General features: G+C 31.5%; 1 protein-coding gene across 1 annotated transcript in view; it reads left to right on the forward strand.

The window, feature by feature from the left end:
- Positions 1–8725: 8725 nt before the first annotated feature.
- LOC111692070 overlaps positions 8726–20213 on the forward strand; it is a 14130-nt gene continuing 2642 nt past the window's right edge. Inside the window, exons 1-5 of the mRNA XM_023455771.1 lie at positions 8726–8800; positions 8866–9341; positions 11455–11552; positions 16001–16110; positions 16916–17090. Of these exons, the coding sequence (XP_023311539.1) occupies positions 8726–8800; positions 8866–9341; positions 11455–11552; positions 16001–16110; positions 16916–17090 (934 nt within the window). The remainder of the gene's footprint in view (positions 8801–8865; positions 9342–11454; positions 11553–16000; positions 16111–16915; positions 17091–20213) is intronic.

Genomic DNA, 20213 nt, shown 5'->3' on the forward strand with positions numbered 1-20213 from the left:
GAAATTAGGGGGCAATATTTCTACAGGGTGTTCTATGTCGAAAAATATTACTTTTTCTTTAGATAAACGTGGGTCCAAAAATTCTTCCTAAGGAAGTTATAGCCACTTAAAGGGGTCACTCTGATGATGGTTTTTTCTAAATAATTCCGAAGTCAGCTGAGATAAATTTATGCAATTTCGTAATTAGCGTAGCTCTTACGTGCTCAGTTCGCTATTAAAACGAAATTTACAAATTTTTGTCACATACGTTATAATACTGGTGGGGAGGGGGGTAAAATTTACGATAACTTTTTATGCTTTGACTTTTTTTACTTTTGACTGAAAAGTATGAAATTTCAGAGTTTTTTAGTAAAAAACAGTACTCTTGGTTCAGATTGGTAAAATGTTCCATTTTTGGAAAAATGTTTTGTTACATGTGATGTACACATGTAACATTATTTTTAAACAGATTTTACACAAAAATGGAACATTCTACCAATATGGACCAAGAGTACCTTTTTAATAATTCTTCTTCACGTACGAATTGAGCTAGTTACCAAATTTCATAAATTTATCTCAACTCTTTTCGGAGTCATTTAGAAAAAACCATCACGAGTGGCTATAACTTCATTAGGAAGAATTTTTGGACCCACATTTATATAAAGAAAAAGTAATATTTTTGACATAGAACACCCTGAAGAAATATAGCCCCCTTACTTCGGGACCCCCTGTATATTACAATAAAGAAAAATTAAGTATAAAGAATCAGTCAAAAAGTCATGACGATACTCCTGACGAAACAAAGTTGTTTATTCTTTAATGGAACACCCTGTGTATTATTCCATATTTCAAACCTTCTCGAAATTCTAAACAAAATCCATATAGCACATCATGTAACTAAACTTTACCGTTTTCGAGATATTGAACTCTGAAAATCAGTTTCTCATAAATTTAGTCCACTAAGTTTATAGTCCATCAAATTACTTTTGAAAGTTTCTAACTCCATAACAACGCCGGGTCCTTCTTTTTTCTAATAGTGACAATACATGTCAAAATTACATACATTTAGTATGAATAATTTTCTCGGAAAAATGGCACAGTTAAGTGAAACCGAGCGTTTTGAAGTTTTAATGATGATAGGATATGGTGATAGAAGACGAAGTTGTGACGAAGTAGTGGATATTTTTCATGAACTGCACCCCGATCGGGGACGTATTTCTAAATCAACAGTTTTAAAAACATTGCAGCATTTCCTTGAAACTGGAGGTGCTCATATTTTCTTCAAAATTAACTGATGATCGCTATCACTATTTTATTATTAATTATTCTGATCTCCTGGAAGGTTTGACTTTGATAACGTGACGATCCTTATGAGTGATGGGGTGCCTCCTCAATTTTAATCTAACTGTTTAGGAGTACCTTAATAATAAGTATCCAAATGTATGGATCTGGCGAAAAATTCTGTTGGACTTCTATTTTTGGGGTCAACCATAGAAAAGCACCAGGATGGAACAGTAGATTCTTGTAACATTATTCAATTGTTTTTAGACCATAGCATTTTCCCCCAGAACTAAACTCCAAATAGAAAAATGTTAAGCAATTTCAGATAACGAAAGAGAGTTCCAAAAAATAACCACATATCTGAAACTATCAGTGGCCAGCCTTTAAGGCCCCCACAGACACACGTTCTTTTTGGCAGTTTTACCCGTACAGTTTTATCTCTACGGGTAAACACGAACAACGGTAACAGCCACACACTAGACGTGTTTTTTGTTCAGTTTTTTTTTGAAATCGTGGTGTCATTAACATCAACCGTTCCGTGATGGAATATACGACAACACTGGCAGTGGCGGCGGCAATTGCTATAATATTTAAATCTAAAAAACAAAAAGAACGTTCAAAATGCGTTGAAGAATGGTTACTTAAAAGAAAACAATTTTCACACGTAAATCTTTTGCATGAATTACGACTAGAGTCGGGAGATTGGTTTAATTATTTGCGAATGGATGAAGAAACTTATTTAGAGCTGCTTACTTTAGTAACACCATTAATCCAAAAACAAGATACCTTAATGAGGTAAAGTATTACACCGCATGAGCGTCTTACCGCTACACTTAGATTTCTTGCTACTGGCAGAAGTTACGAAGACCTAAAAAAAGACCGAAAGTCAAGTCGCAAAATTCAAAAAATGCAATGCAAAAGACTTCTAGCACTTCACTGAAAAAAGAACGTCCGACGTACACGTACACGTACACACACGTACCGACTTGAACGAACACGTTCAAAACGGACGGTTTTAATCAAGCTGGGACAGATATTTTTAAACGCGGGGAAGAACGACGGTTTTTAGCCACACACCGGCAGTTTTACCCGTACAGATAAAACTGCCAAAAAGAACGTGTGTCTGTGGGGGCCTTAACGGGAAAAAAGTTTGACATTTTATCTCTGTTGACAGGTAACAAAATGTCACTTTTTATGAAATTGCTGTTTTCCCCGGGAAAAAAGTGAGTACTTTTTTCCCGGATATATACAATATACATAAGTAAAGGTGGATATTTCATTTTAGAATATTTTATTTTATAGAAGTTACATTTCCTTTACACCAAAAGTACAATTATTAAATGTACATTGCATAAATGACATGTTTCTTAAACTATTCGGTATAACAGTCGAACTTTCTTGTGTATTTTTTTCTGTCATGGACACAACAGCCGTTGATGCAACTGGTCGCAAATCGGATGTTATTTCAGCACTGCCACACGTTCTAAACACTTTATTAGCTATTTCTGTCCTGTGTGCTACCGATTCATCAATATATCCTTCAGCGACCGTTGATGACTTCCAACCGCCATGTTTCTTTAGTGTCATCAAGTCTCCCCCAGATTCAACTAAAAATGTAGCAGACGATCTCCGAAATTAATGACCTGTATATGAGTTAGAATTGTCAAGTTGAAGAAAATTAGCTACTGTTTCAGGTACCTTATAATACTGATTTTTGCCCACAACCTGATTGATACATTTCCCATTGCGATATGCATAAAACAGGCGACGATCTTTTGCTGCTGCTGGAAGAAGGGAAGGTATATTCGGTAAAATTTAACATATTCTTCAGTAACTACAAATCTCCTGTTTACATCATTCTTTGTTTGCTTAAGTTTCACAATTAATAGCGTTCCCGAATCTTCAATATCATCTAATCTTACCTGGCTGATTTCACAAATTCGACAAGCTCCTGCAATCCCAAATACAACAACAACCTTGGCCATTAAATAAACTTCATCAGGAGCNGAGGTGCTCATATTTTCTTCAAAATTAACTGATGATCGCTATCACTATTTTATTATTAATTATTCTGATCTCCTGGAAGGTTTGACTCTGATAACGTGACGATCCTTATGAGTGATGGGGTGCCTCCTCAATTTTAATCTAACTGTTTAGGAGTACCTTAATAATAATTCTGTTGGACTTCTATTTTTGGGGTCAACCATAGAAAAGCACCAGGATGGAACAGTAGATTCCTGTAACATTATTCAATTGTTTTTAGACCATAGCATTTTCCCCCAGAACTAAACTCCAAATAGAAAAATGTTAAGCAATTTCAGATAACGAAAGAGGGTTCCAAAAAATACCCACAAATCTGAAACTATCAGTGGCCAACGTATATTTTTATTTAATTGAATACTATCGTCTACCTGCCCTGGGTGAGGTGATTAAAATTTAGTCTACAGTAAATCATGTTCTCTAATAAGCAGGTTAACTGCAGGAAATTTGAGAAAAATAAAGTTTCAATTATTAAGATTAGAAAAACAAAAAATTCAACGTCCTGCATTTCAGTGAGAATATATTATTGGGCATGTGTTAATATAACTTATTTTATAAAATAATTAGAAGAAATATTCTAGACTACTTCGGAAACATCCAAAGTTCTTACACAGTCAGTACACAATTTTTAAAAAGTTTCTATAACATTTATAAATTGCTCCTATAATATATTCCCATTAAAATTCAATTAAATTAAGCTAGTACTACGTTATATAAAAAATGCATATCTTAATCTATAATTTTTATTGCAGATAATGAAAACTGCTTACAGCTTTTATACTTTTATGCAAAAAGTAGCATAAGCCAAGAGGGAGTTGATCGGTTAATTTTGCACAGAGCACTCAGAGCAACATTTCAATGCACTTGCACTCGAAGTATGTATTGTTGACATGCACAGAATTTTCCAGTGAAATCTGGAGCATTAAGAAATAGTGGATATTTTAAATGTACAGGGTGATTCAATAATAATTGTACATGCGCTAACTGGATAACCCTGGGTTAAAAATATATGAAAAATTGACAGATAAAATATAGGTTCTTACAGAGTTACAGGGTGTTTTATTTAAAAAATTTTAAATGATTTTTGCCCATTACTTTAACCCTGTTTTATATTTCCTATCATACTTGACATAAAGTTTAGATACTTTAGAACATATTAAAGAATGCTACAAAATCGTTCATACCAGAGGCGCACGACAGGGGAAGAGAGGCAGTTTCCTATTCCTAACTTCTACGCCACTGGCGGAATTTTTATTTTGGTATAATTTTTTAATATACTATTCTTTCATAGCGGTAAAGTCATTATTAAAGTTAAACGTAGAGCTGCACAATCATTTTTATTTTATTATTTAATTTATTTGTAATATTATTATTATTATTATTCAAGTCGGTATCTTCTGTCCTGGGATTGCATTACATTAGTTGAGTTATGTTTTATAGTTACAGTTTATTATTTAAATCATTTAAAATTTTTAAATAACTCCGTAAGGAGATATATTTTATCTAAGAATAATGTGTCAGTTCTTCATATCTTCAGTCCAGGATTATCCGACCAGCGTACGTACAGTTATTAATGAATAACCTTCTATATAATTCTTTACCCAATAATTAATAACACAGAAATTATTTCACACAAATCAAGCACTACTGTTATTATATATTCTAAGAAAACATGTAAAACACCGTAGTCTATCTACTCATATTAGCCCAATTAAATAAGCCTTTATATCGAAATGTTGGTCAACTTGCCTGAATTTTTGATATGAGTTAGTTTGAGATATATTATAACAATAAGTGACAGTAATTTTTTGTTCTACCCTCGGCCAAGGGTGAAAAAAGATAAAACAAAGGCGTTTTTCAAGATAACTCAAAAGCGGCAAGGGCTAGAAAAAAATGTTTCTTATAAAAGTTGTAAAGCATACAATTCTCCATAAAAATGGCATCTTGACTTTTTCTTGTACTATTAAAATTAACAGAGTTAGGGAGGCTAGAAGTTTAGGGAAGACTTCAGAAATTTAAAAAACCATAACAAGCAGAAAAACGAATGAATTTTGTAAAATTTTTTTCAGTCTACTCTAAAAAATGTAGAGACACGTATTTTTTTATCGGCTGAAAAACATATTTACGGGGTGAAATACACTCTCAAAGTTCGCCCCCCAAAACAGTTTTTTCAAAATTTCTGGGGTTCTAATCAATATTTTGAAATGAAACAAAATGGAAATTACTTATGATAAAAAACAAATATTTCGCAAGTGATTCCGTGTTTGGGAGTTGCTACCCTTATTTTTTATTTCAGAAAAACTATATTTTTTATTTATAAAAAAATCATATTTACTCAAAAAGAATTAAAAATATGATTTATGTAAACAAATTAACAAAATTAAATTGACCTATTTCGAGGTTTTCGTTAAAATCTCTGTTTAGGGGGGTGAACAACAAATTTGAAATTATTATAACTTTCTTATTAAAAATTAAAAAATATTTCTATTTCTCTGAAAAGAAAGGTTACATTTTTTAGAGTAGATCGAAAAAAAAATACAAAATTCATTCCTTTTTCTGCTTATGATTTTTTTAAATTTCTGAAATATTCCCTTAACTTCTAGCCTCCCTCTGTTAATTTTAACAATACAAAAAAAGTCGAGAGGCCATTTTTATGTAGAATTGTATGCTTTACAACCTTTTTTCTAGGTCTTACCCGTATTGAGTTATCTTGAAAATCCCCTTTGTTTTATCTTTTTTCACCCTTGGCCGGGGGTTGAACAAAAAATTACTGTCACTTATTGTTATAACATTCCTCAAACTAACTCATATCAAAAATTCAGGCAAGTTGACCAAAATTTCGATTTAAAGGCTTATCTAATTGGACTATATAGCACATTTAACAATTCAATAAAATTCAATTAATATCAATTGTCTGAGTTTTATTTTGTCGTTAGCCTCCGCATCCGTACGATATTTGTCGAGATTGAATTCCAAGGAGACTTCTCATTTTCTTGGAATTAACTGCATTCGACACCGGCGGTAGAAAGCATTGGCGGCGTGACGTTCATCTTGCAGTGCACACTGTATTTTTCAGATACAAGGTCTATCATCCTGTGCATTAAATAAATCAATGGAGGTGAACAATAAAAGAAAGGAATTTAATTCCCGGTCAAAAGTTATCGTACTTAACATGTAGATAATTTAATTTTAAAAAATTATAATTCTTTAGAAACAAGTGTTTTTAGGAAACAGGCTCACATTAACAGATAACTACATTTAAATTCGAATCATATTCATATAAAAAACGGTATAATTAAATGTTTATACGATAGATACAAATTGATTTCTTCAGAAATTGATTTTTTAATAATTCATAGAAAATACACTATTCAGTAATTAATACCCTGCAAATTTTGTTAAAAGAGTTATTAAGAATATTGAAAGTAAAACAATTTGTGGGAAATTACATCCACAGCAAAAATTCCGTACATTCCGGTATTATTAGAAAAAAAAAAAATAAGGAAAACGGGTAACAAATTTTATATAAGAATAGTTTTTCAGTCAGCTAATACTTTACGGACTTTTTTACGAACAAAACTGTATTTACTTATAGCTTACCTTGTGAATACAATAAACATTATTTTGGGGAGACCTCTCTATTATAATAGAGGAGCTCAAAGCTTACATTAAAAACGAAAAATTGAGAAATCAATAATTTGGCACCACTCTTGGGAAAACGGTCACATAGTTTACAGCAAAATTTTTAAAAATAAAATTAAAGAAGATACAAGTAAGTATTATATAATATTTATTACATAACTTAATTATGTAGTATATTCATTAAAAAAAGTAGCAATAATATGGTTATAGTTGTTACAATGTTCCGTTCAATAAAGAGGCCAAATGGACAGACATATTGAACATTTAACATTAAATTCCAATCTATTATAATTGTCTTCTTTTCTGGTTACAAATGGAAATATATAAAGATTAAAAATTTTTAGAACGTTTCGTTATTTCAACATATTTCAATTTTTCTAGCTCTAAATATAGCATAAACAAAAAAGTTACTGTCACATATTGAAAGAAGTTACTATATCTCGTAAACACAAGTCCTACAGACACCTCTTAAGAACTATTTCATGATACCCCAATATGTTATCTAGGATACAGAGTGTCTGGGAAACAAGTTAGAACCAACAACTTTTGTCTAATAATTTTCTTAGTTTTTAAGATAACATCTTATTTTTAATTTAAATAAAATAATAATAAATAAAAAATAAGGTGTTAGGATAGTGAATCATTCCATAAAACATTTATTTAAATATTCCTTTAATTCATGGGCAACTCGTTCGGGCCATTTTAATGTATACAAAAAATATTGGACAAGAGAGGTTACTTTTGATGAGTTAGATACGTGGTTAACATTTCGGCACTTATTTTTAAAGCACCCTGTACACGTTAAGAACTTATGTCAGCGCCCATCCGAAACATTCTCTGCAGTCTCTTAACGTAGCTATAATTCTTAATTATTATTAATTTCGTTAAATTTCAGCCAAGGATCGATATCTGACAAACGTAGAACGTTTGTAATAATTTTGTCTGTAATCGCAGAATTCTTTTTGGTATACAGGGTCGGAAAGTCCCCATGGTTCATCGGCCGTTACGTGAGAGCGATAAAGAAAGTCATAGAAATCCGTGCGATAGAGAAAGATGGCTATAATGAAGGCGTCTAATAGTCACCGCCCATTTCGCCCTTCCACAAATAAGATCCACTTCTATACCTTTTTCCGTGGTATGCTTTAGAGTTTACAAAACCGTTTAGAAATGTAAGAAATTTTGACTTTTAACATATTTTTTTCGATTGTATCCCTTCAATTACCTGTACTGGCAACACTGAATTTCATAAAAAAACCTTTTGCACATTATTCTTAACGCACAGTTGATGTTTACTCGTGTACAAATTTTGACATTTTTATCTTTAGCCGATTTAAAGATAATTTGAAAAGTAACAAATTCAACATACTGTATCTCGAAAACAGGACTTCTAAGAAAAAAACGTTACTTGAACTATCCCCATTATTTTATACTTTGTATGAGGAACTTGCTCACAAGTTTTTTTGAAGGATGGACTGGACACCCTGTACATACTCCAGTGTTTCAATTATTCCACTTGGATCAATATTTAATGTTGCAGTTACAGTTTATATAAATCTTTGAATAGATGGGCGTTGATTTTAAATGGCCGTCGTACTTTAAATACGCAATCGTTGTAACGTACAGACCATTTGGTGAACGCCATTAGCTTCATTCTGATAACAGCCGGTGCTGCAAAATGGAGAATAATTTTTATTTGAAAGGTTTTCTCCTTCTCGGTGTAGATCCTAACCGCCCTATAAGAAAATGGCTTGTTACTTTCAACAACTTATTAACAGCATGGATTATGTCTCTATCTCTATTCAAGTGTTACCTCGATAGAAATCTAGAAAATATAGAACCAATAAGTGCACTTAATATAGTAAGTCCATTTTCTATATATTTATACATATTATAACATTAATAACTATGTATATTCTTTTACAGATATTTGTTAAATATTTTCCGCTTGCTTTAGGTACAAAAACGGTCAAACAAATTCTAGAATACAAGCAACAATTTTGGGAAGTGGATATTGTAGATGACGAAATAACGTATTTAATACAATATTTAAAAGCAATAGAAAGGTTGTATAAAAGTGCAATATTTTTCGGCGTATCTGCTTATACAGTACCCCCCTTACTTTCTATAAACTCTTCTGTGTTTAACTGCTTTATACCTAATTATATACCGTTTCCATTATTTTATATCGCCGAAATTTACGTCGCTACAATTGGCGGGCTTCTCTTTCTTTCTTTCAATATATTTGTATGTTCTCTCATAGTTTCGGCTACTATTCAATTTAGACTAGTAAATTTGAAAATTAGGGATCTCAATCTTAAGGATATTGAAAATGACCAGGATGTTGAAGTGTATGTTCGGAACATGAAGAAGATAATCAAACATCAACAGTTACTTATGAGGTTAGTCTGATTCATTTTAAATTAACTAGCTTACTTTTAACCACTGTTTGAAATAGGTTGCATGAAATTTTTTATCTACGACCGTGTCCAAAATAGCAAAGTTTCACATAATTTCCAATGTAAAAATTAGCTTTTATAAGGGCCTGAGCAAAAAGAGTATATTACATAATAAGTCTGTAACATGTAACCACCCAGTGTTCATACATAAGTGAGCTTTCCTTGACTGGTTAGTGTCAGTGTCCAAGGCAGGTCTATTAGTTTTCATTGTTTCCCACATTTACTTTACTGTCATGGTCCTTTTTATAATTATCTTGGACGCTTGACCATGAGTCTATAGCTTGAATATTAGATTTCTTGTTTTGTAGACAATGTTCTTTGTAAATAGTAGTTATTAGTTAAAAGGAAAAATTTTTAAATCAAATCTTTCTTTGTAAATAGATTATCTTGTAAAATATTTGCTGAAAACATGGGCAGCTATCACACCTAGCATACCATTGTTAAGATTAGTGACAATTTACTGCACATAGATTAATCTAAATCAATTTCTATTTTACAACTAGTTATTAAAAGTTTACTTGAACAATTTCAGATCAAGCGATCACCCTATACATTATTACATATTTCGCTTCACCGCACTTGGCAATCGTTATAATTCTGCCCGTAATAGCTGCCGTCGGGGTCAGAAATAAAAATTGCTTCTTGTAAAGGCCAGTAGTTAAAGAAATAACGTTTGTTGTCAAAATTCTCGAATGGTTGTAAGGCTAAGTAAATCGTTGTTTTAAGACTTGATTCTTTTTTTCCAATCTCTCAGTCTATCATTGCCATAGAATTCACCTAGTCTTGAAGGTTTCTGGTTTTTCCATAATAAACACAGTGGAACTCATAAATAAATTAAATTATTTCTTATCTTGCCTTGTTATCTTGTAAATAAATTCAATGAAGGAGACAATTAAATTAACCAATTGTTTATCTGGGTGGATATAAGTCGTCATATTGTTTGTCCCTACTGTCCTGAGCTTAATTGAAGAAAAAAAACTTCTTCTCGGTCAGCATCTAAAACTACGTTATACTCGGGTGGACTGCACAACTCAAGATATCTCGCAGCTTCACTTAACATTGGCCCACATATATCAATACCTACGAGTGAAATTTTCTTTCTATTCTCCTCTTTATGGCCAAAAAACAGTGGATCTTTTCCTGTTATTGGTAACCCAGGGGAGGCGTATCTTCTATAAATTTCAACCATTCTTCAGATTATGAGAAAATTAATGTTTTGGAGCCAAAATAATGTTCATTCATTTTTAAATAACAACAGTGGATTAGAGAAAAGAAAATTGCGGAAAATTCTTGGAAAATCTTATATAATTTTCCGAAGTTTGAATAATTATGAACAAACCTATTATTTTATAGGTTTTCGAGGGTGTACATTACGAATTAATTATGTGAAAAATCTATTTTCTTTGATTTTTTTTTGCGACAGCGATGAAGCAGTTTTACATAAAAAACTTAGATATACATCCATAATAAATAAAAAAAAGTAATTTCGAAAAAAACGCTTCTTCATTGAGATATTGGCAGTTTTCTATAAAAAAATCTCACAGTAAAAAAATCCGTTCATTTTTTTCTTATTTTCCTGGATTAGAACTAAAATTATTTAAGATTTTCAGCTATCTGTAAATTCCAATCAAAGGCTCGACGGTTTCATATGGTTTGTCTTTTCTGAAAAAATAAGGAATAAGAACACATGTGGTTGAATTGTTTGTACAAATCATATTACTTTTGTGACTTCTCAGGTATTTAAATTGACGTCAGCGTGAGTGCGATTTGTGGAACTTTTGGGAGGGAATTATTTTCAAACTCGTCTACGTTAGTATTAACGTTATGAAACATTCGATATTTTTATTAAAACTGTTAAGAACAACAATGGCGATTTCAACAGCAGCAGTTTAATGACAATATATCTTCCTTAATACCAATTAATTTATATTAATTATTGCTTAAAGAGATAATAATATATCTTTAAGTCTTAAACCCATCGCCTTACATTTCTGCAAGTTTGATGTTCAACATTTCTATTTATTAATGACAAAAAAATAATTCAATTTTTTTCCAGGTACGTCGACGATTTAAATACAATATTAAGTGTGCCAGTTGCACTGTTGATGGTGACTTACATTTCCATTATGTGTATATCTATGTATAATGCAACAGTAAGGTAAGTATTTTTTTTTGGTGTGAAGCAGAACACAAGACTGAATTTAATTTTTACAAAGAGTTGAATGAATAACACATCACTGGATCTTTAATTATCAGAATTATTAAAATTTCTCAAAACAGAATGTAAAAATTATAATTCACTAATTCTCTAGCAGAAAGATTATATTGGCATTTCAGTACACCATTTTACAGTAAAGATTACATTGGTAGGTACCCTGCAGTAGATCTAAAAAGAAAACCACTAACATATAAAAAAACTTATACTAAATATTTTATTAAAAGAAAGGAACTTAGTTGTAAATTTGTATAATAATAGTTCATTTAAGTAAGCTTGTATGTAAAAAAGAAACTGAATATTGGAGAATAAGAAATTATTATTAGATTTTAAAGTCAATGCGAAGTCCTTAATAGTCAATTTTCTATCATTTATATCTATTTAATTCCATCCTCTGAAAGCATTTTTAATATTTAGTAAATGTAGATAATATACACCGAGGAAACAGTTTATTGCTAATAAATTACTATTAGTATAGCAACCAAATGCTGGTTTTGAATATAATCTAGCCAACATAACTTTCTGGGAAGATATAAGTATAGCATATTCGATGCAAGAAATTAATTATTTTAAAAAAGTTATGGTATCATCTGTAACATCATGGACTCAAAATAGGCAGATTTAGGCTTATTTATCTATATCCAAAATCGCTTCGTTCGGCCGCCAGATGGCCTCAAAATTTTTGAATTTTTTTTTGAAGTTTGTAAATAATTCGAATATGTATTAACCGATTTTGATTATTTTTGGGGTGTAGCTTTCAATCTACAAATTTTGGTATTTTACAGTGTTTTTTAAAACTCACAACTCCTACAAAATTGATGTATCGTGATAATATCCGTTCAGAACTCTTCCTTTTTCGGACATTCAGTTTGATCACGTACCACCTATTTCATCACCTATCAAATAAAAAATAGTCGTCATTATTGCCCAAAAGAGGAAAAAGTTATGAACGGATATTTTCACCATAAGTCAATTTTGTAGGAGTTCTGTTTTAAAAAACACTCTGTATAAAACCAAAATATGAAAATTGAAAGCAAAGTCCATATCCCAAACGCAAATAAAATCGAATACGTATTCGAGATATCCACAAAATTCAAAAAATTTTCATGAACTTTGCGGCCACCTAGCGGCGAAACGAAGCGATTTCGAATGTAGGTGAATTAGCATAAATCTGCCTATTTTGAGTCCACGAATCTGTGGTCTTCCGTTGTACGTATTATTCTGGGACACCCTGTATAATCTAATTTTTAAAGTGAAAAATTTAAGACGGAACAATGTGTTTTTAAAGAAATGAATGATATTTTTATATTCAAATAAATTGATTACTGTTGAAGAAATATTATTTTCAGCCAATTGCGCACACTCATGAGTCAAATATCGACTAAAACTCAATATTATGTAATGTACAATGTATTATTAAATACTCCAGTCGAATTAGATCATAAAACCTGAAAACTAAAAAAAATATTAGTAGACATTTTATTGCACTGTATGACGGTGAAGGGTATGTAGAATGATAATATCAAAAAAGTAACTCGAAAGAAATGACGCCAAGTTGGCAAATTGCAAATAAATGGCAAATTTACGTGTTTTTCACTTTTTCTATTGCCTATGAAAATTTAGACGACCTATGGGAATATTGGTTATTTTATGTTGTAGGTACTTAAATTATCTACAATTTTGTTATTTGTAAAATAAAGGTCAAGCGCGGGAATACCAATTTTTTTTAATATTCCGTATTATTATTGCAAAAATCTATGGAAAATACAGTCAATCCAAACGCGTTTATTACCTGACTATCAATGTAAAACTTTCTGAAAATAAAAGTTTAGCCCTTTCTTGTCTCTAAAATCCCGGTCTGATACATCCAATAGTTAATTAACAATTAGCATTATAAAAAAATCTTGGGAACAAAGAAGCGTAGGTGATATCTCTCTTTTTTTAATTACCGTAAAAATAAGCTCTATTTAATGCAAAAAGAGCGGATTCCCGAGCGATTTTAGCCTGACCTTGGGACAATTTGTTTATAACCCTATTTACACAACCTACTTTGTTAATTGTAAAGGGCTACGTAATTTCAAATTTTTCAAATTTTTCTTTTTCGATACGTTTCTTTGAATCAATTAGAACCTATATCTACAATGATATTAACTTCTAAAATTAAGTTTAGTAATTAAACAATTAGTTGCAAAGAAAACAAACGAAATTATTTAACAAATACCTGGAGCAACAATTTCACAGTCATTCGAATCGGCGTTTGGCATACATTTTGGTCTTTAGATTGAGTGTCTTTTCCATAAATTTCAGCACCGTCCATCTCTTTTTGCAATAATAATGCATAATTTTCGGAAACTGATTTTACGGCATTCAAGCTTTATTTTACAATTGGTGAAATATGACTTTAGATACTTTAAATTGTCTAATTGTGTAATTGCCTACAACATAAAATGATTAATTTTCCGATAGGTCGTCTAAACTTTCGTGGCAAGTAAAAACAGTTAAAAAACACGTAAATTTGCAATTTGCCAACTTAGCATCACTTCTTTCGAGTTACTTATTTGATATTATCATTCTACATACCATACCCTTCGCCGTCATAGAGTACAAGAAAATGTCTACTAATAATTTTTTCACGTTCAGAATCTTAATCGACTGGAGTAAAAGAGGTAAATTCAAATGTTTCAACTGATCGATTTCCTTTTTTGCCACAAATGTTGACAAACCAAAACATAAAAATAGATATTATAATTTATATTAATTTATATAGTAAAAAAAATCAGGACTAATAATGATATACGTAAATTATCACTACATATAAAACCATTTTTTTTCGGATCGATACCATACGATTCCCATAGTTATTAATTTTTGCAATAACGTCTGACATTATACGCAAACGGTAATTTTTAAACAAAATTGACCACTTGACCATATATTTCACATGTTTCATTTGAAAAAAAATTAGAAGTGCCCATAATGTGTCCTCTCAGTGTAGAACATAGCAGCAATGTGGCCTAACAGCTTAGAATTATTACTTCCAAATATATATTTTTTTCACCTCAATGATTTTTGTTATACATATACAGGGTGAATCATTAATAATGACACACAGCTTAGTGGCAGATTGTTAACGCCCAAATATAGTGATTGAGCCAAACATACCTTAGTTGCTCCTTTTCGTTCTACAATGTTAAAGTTGAAAAAATATGTTCACATTTTTGCTATATTTTAAGTATGTATGGACCGATTGTTTTGAAAATTTGTAGTTTTTTTTTGAGGTGGCAAATACGAATATGCAAGCAACGTTGGGGTCACATCTAGGGGGCGCTAGTTATAATGTCCTATCGATGTAAAAACATGTATAACTTTTTATACTTTACTATTTTGAATTTTTTAACTAGAAATTATTGACCTACCTTTAATTCTAAATAAAAAAGGTATACTTGTTATAAATCGATAAACTAAACCGTTTTCGAGATACAGACATTTTAAGTTTTTGAGATTCGGCGGGAATTAAATTAAAAAAAATTATTTTTCCAAAGTAGTAGGCATTGAGATAATAAATTGACAACACATTATACTCGAAAAGTAAGAGAATATCTTAATAGAAATTTCTCGTACCATTGAATTGGACGCGGCAGCGAAGTATGTGTATTGGCCTGCACGTAGGCCTGATTTAAATTCGCTGGATTTTTCTTTTGGAGCTATCTTAAATTTCAAATTTACAAAAACATTATTAATAGTCAAGAACAACTGTGGACAAATATTCAAGAATCAGTTCATATTATCAAACAACATAGAACTTTATTTAACATTAGACAAAATTTAAACAAGTGCATTGAAGTCGCTGGTGGTTGCTTTGAGAATCTTTTATATAATTTATTAAGATATGCATAATAAAATTTTCAGTTGCTGTAATGTTTTTCTTAATTCTTAATTCATGTTTGGCATCTAATTTTCTAATTTAATTCCCGCCGAATCTCAAAAAATTAAAACGTCTCTATCTCGAAAACGGTTAAATTTATCGATTTCTAACAAGTATACCTTTTTTATTTAGAACTGAACGTAGTTCAATAATCTCTAGTTAAAAAATTCAAAAAGTTAGACATGTTTTTACATCGATAGGACAGTATAACTAGCGCCCCCTAGACGTGATTCGTATTTGTCACCTAAAAAAACGTAAAACTACAAATTTTCAAAACAATCGGTCCATACATACTTAAAATATAGCAAAAAAATCCGAAACATTTTTCCAACTTTAACATCCTTTGGAACGAAAAGGAGCAACAGTTGACTAAGGCATGGCTCAATCGCTATATTTTGACATCAATAATCCCCCAGTAAGCTGTGTGTACCATTGTTAATGACTCACCCTGTGTAATCTATTTTACTGAAGGGAATTTATTTGTTCAAGTTAGACTGACTGTGACAATAGTATGTATACTCACAGAATCTTTTTTTGTGTATGGCTTTCCCGCGCAAGTAATGATGGATCAGGTATGTATTAAAAGAATACTGTAAGCAATTAGACACATTCACATATTATATAGAGTCAGTGGCGGATTTACATATTTGCCGCCAGTAGGTTATTCAAATTTTGCCGTCCCTACCGACGTCTGCAATTCGATACCCTAGGTCACAATCATACTAATTACAATTTTTTTATCAATGAAATTGTAACTTTATGATTTGCGCACTATCATCCTAATTACACCACTTTTTTCCCATAATTAGTATGATGGTGGACTAGGGCATCGATGTGTCAGTTCCTAGATTATTTTTACAACCCAACGATTTAGTTAGGATTGCAGAAGAAAATAGTTTTTGTGTAGAAATTGTAGAAAAATTTAATTTATTTAAGTGGTCAAACATATTACATGTTGAATTGTTTGTGTGGACTTAATAACATTTAGGTATATAAATATAAATCTTTATAATTTTTGTAAGATACAAAAAAGTTTTGGCCCAAAACTTTTCTCCCCTAAAATCTGCCGCCCTATGCTCCAGCCTACTCAATCTACTCATACTGGTAAATCTGCCACTGTATAGTGTTTCTTTAATATTACCAAAAAGTAGGGCACTTTTCTACATAAACTTATTTTCAAAAACAACTATTATCAAAATTACACCCTTCTAAAAGGTTGTATAAAAAATTCAGTTTTGATTTATTTCTCACAAAAAATCCCTTAACTTCGATGTATTGGGAAATAAATTTATATGGAAAATTCCCTCGTAATTTTTGGCAGGGAATTGCTAAAGTTTTACGCAATACTAAAGAAACACCCTTTATGATTATTTTTAGTCAGAAGCAACAGCAGAGACTGTATATTCTGAGTGCAAATGGTACCTACCGAAATTGCGACATTTGAGAAACGATTTCCTGATTATGATCATGAGGTGTCAGGAAGGTGTTTCGATAAGGGCTGCAAATTATCACATCATTAATAATAGAACTGTTCTACTAGTAAGTAAAAAAGATCAATAGTTGTTAAAACTCTTTTATTATAATTCTATAAATCTAAAAACCAGAGCAGAAATTTGGATTGTTCTGTCATAAACAGGGTCGTTGATATGTATGGAAACGGTCGATTATTTTCGAAAGTAAGACAAGACAACTATCGAAAAAATCATAAGACACCAACGTTTTAGGGTTTGTGAAATATATTACAATAAAGAAATATGAAGTATACAGGATCAGTCAAAAAGTCACGACGAAACAAAGTTGTTTTTCCCTTAATGGAACACCCTGTATATTATTCCACGTTTCAAATATTCTCGACATTCTAAACAAAATTCATATAGCACATCATCTAACTAAACTTAACCGTTTTCGATATATTGAACTCTGAAAATCGTTTTCTTATACAAACATATTTTGTCCATTAAGTTTACAGTCCATCAAGTTACCTTTGAAAGTTTCTAGATACATAACAACGCTGGGTGCTTCTTTTGTCTAATAGTGATTATCTTGACAATACATGTCAAAAATACATACATTTAGTATGAATAATTTTCTCGCAAAAATGTCACATTTAAGTGAAACCGAGCGTTTTGAAGTTTTGATAATGATAGGATATACAGGGTGTCCCGGAAATGGTGGGCAATCTCTCGGATATGGATAGATAATGAGAAAATAATGTCACAAGTTCATATAATCGTCATTTTTCCCCCGGGCTCACCCTGTAGAGTTATTATTCTCTTGAAGTTGAGAATTAAAAATTTTTTTTTTGCTGTAACTTTTGTATTTTTCAATAAATTTTGAAAATTTTTTGGCTGGATCTATAATTTTTGAAGCTGCTTTGGATGATAATATGAAATCCTCGATAATAATTATGGGGGCCCGGGGGCAAAGCACCCCCCACCAAAATTTCTAGAAAAAAAATTTTTGTTCCACTATACCCCAAATTTTCCATCATTTTATAAAAATTTATGGTATTTTACGTAAAAAAGGTATACTTGTTGAATATCCATAAAATATAATTTTGTATAATTTTTAACGTGTACTGACAGTTTCTAAAGTGTGATTTTATAACAGTGGTCTTAAAGGTAAATCACATGACTTACTTTTAACACTAGTGCTAAAAATAATTCACTTTTAACACTAGTATCATAAAATGAAATTGACTGACAGCATGCGTTAAAATTATACCTTAATGACGTTTGTAGAAAAACAAGTTTAGAGACAACGGTACTGTTTAATTTGAGACATTTTATTTAACAGAAACACAGGTTTAATCGTAGTTGGCTTTTACATATCAGAATAAAGGACAAATAATTTGCAATAGCAGTGTTCCAAATTATGAGAATTTGGACTTAACTAAACTAACTAAACGAAAAGTGCATGACAATCAAAATTTTGTAACTAATATAATTCATAATAAATTCTCAATATTAGTTCCACCTTCTCTTATACAAATACGAGCTCGTTTAACAGAAGACTGTTGCACTCTCCATAACATTTCAGGATTTTGTCGTATTTCATTTGCACAATAAAAAATCCTTTCTTCTAATTCTTCTCTAGTGGTTACAGGTGTGGAATAAACAAGATTTTTCAAGTGCCCCCAAAAGAAAAAGTCAAGTGGGTTCATATCTGGAGTTCGGGCAGGCCAATGAATAGGTCCACCGCGACCTATCCAGCGATTAGGATATACCTCGTTTAAATGGTCCCTTACTGCAGCACTAAAGTGAGGCGGCGCCCCATCGTGCATGAATATCAGTGCATTTCTGGTTTCAAGATCAACATCTTCTAACAGTTGTGGTAATTGATGCACAAGGAAATCTAGGTAACGTTGACCATTCAGTCTAGGGGGTAACACAAATGGACCCAATAAGTAAGGACCAATAATTCCACTCCAAACATTAACATAAAATTGTCTTTGGTGCCTAGTTTCAATAATAGCGTGTGGGTTCTCATCAGACCAATAATGTAAATTATGGGAGTTAATAACTCCATTCCTCCCAAAACTTGCTTCGTCAGTATACAGAATTAATCTCGTAAACATAGGATTTTGCTCATGTCTCTGAAGAAACCATTGAGAAAACTGTACTCTTGCACGAAAATCATCAGGATTAAGAGCATGCACTTTTTGGATATGGTAAGGGTGAAGAAGCTGTTCTCTAAGGATTCTTGCAACAGTGGTCTTTGGAACATTGGTAAAAGAAGATAATGACCTAATGCTAACTGTTGGATGAGCAGCAACTTCGTCCAGTATATTTTCCTCTACTTCAACTGTACGTGCTGTTCGCGGGGCACCCCTGTTTGCAGTAACAGGAGCAAACTGACCTAAAGACATTAAAATTTATTTAATATCCATTTTGTTTAATAATAGTAATCGTATTTTACCAGTTTCTCTTAATCTTTGATCAATACGTTCGAAAGTTTTGCGATCCGGAATCCTTCTATTAGGATAAGAATGCTGATAAAATCTTCTTGCTGCCGAAGCATTACAAAGAGCCCGCCCGTACATTAAATGCATATCAGCATATTCTTCATTGGAATACTCCATATTTTATAACAAATTATGAGTTATGAGATGAGTCTTAGATTTAAAACTACGTATTTGACAAGTTTGACAATTTAATTGCCTTTGGCATACTCTGACATGTCAAAGCCAACCACGATTAAATCTGTGTTTCAATTAAATAAAATGTCTCAAATTAAATGGTACCTTCCTCTTTGAACGGGTTTATCTCAAAAAATATCTATTTTATGGATATTCAACAAGTATACTTTTTTTACGTAAAATACCATAAATTTTTATAAAATGACGGGAAATTTGGGGTATAGTGGAACAAAAATTTTTTTTCTAGAAATTTTAGTGGGGGTGCTTTGCCCCCGGGCCCCCATAATTATTATTGAGGATTTCATATTATCATCCAAAACAGCTTCAAAAATTATAGATCCAGCCAAAAAATTTTCAAAATTTATTGAAAAATACAAAAGACAGCAAAAAAAACATTTTTAATTTTCAACTTCAAGAGCTAATAACTCTACAGGGTGAGCCCAGAGGAAAAAATTTTATATGAACTTGTGACATTATTTTCTCATTATCTATCCATATCCGAGAGATTGCCCACCATTTCCGGGACACCCTGTATAT

The sequence above is a fragment of the Anoplophora glabripennis genome, unplaced genomic scaffold (assembly GCF_000390285.2).
Source record: "Anoplophora glabripennis isolate ALB-LARVAE unplaced genomic scaffold, Agla_2.0 scaffold549, whole genome shotgun sequence".
In the NCBI taxonomy this organism is placed as follows: Eukaryota; Metazoa; Arthropoda; class Insecta; order Coleoptera; family Cerambycidae; genus Anoplophora; species Anoplophora glabripennis.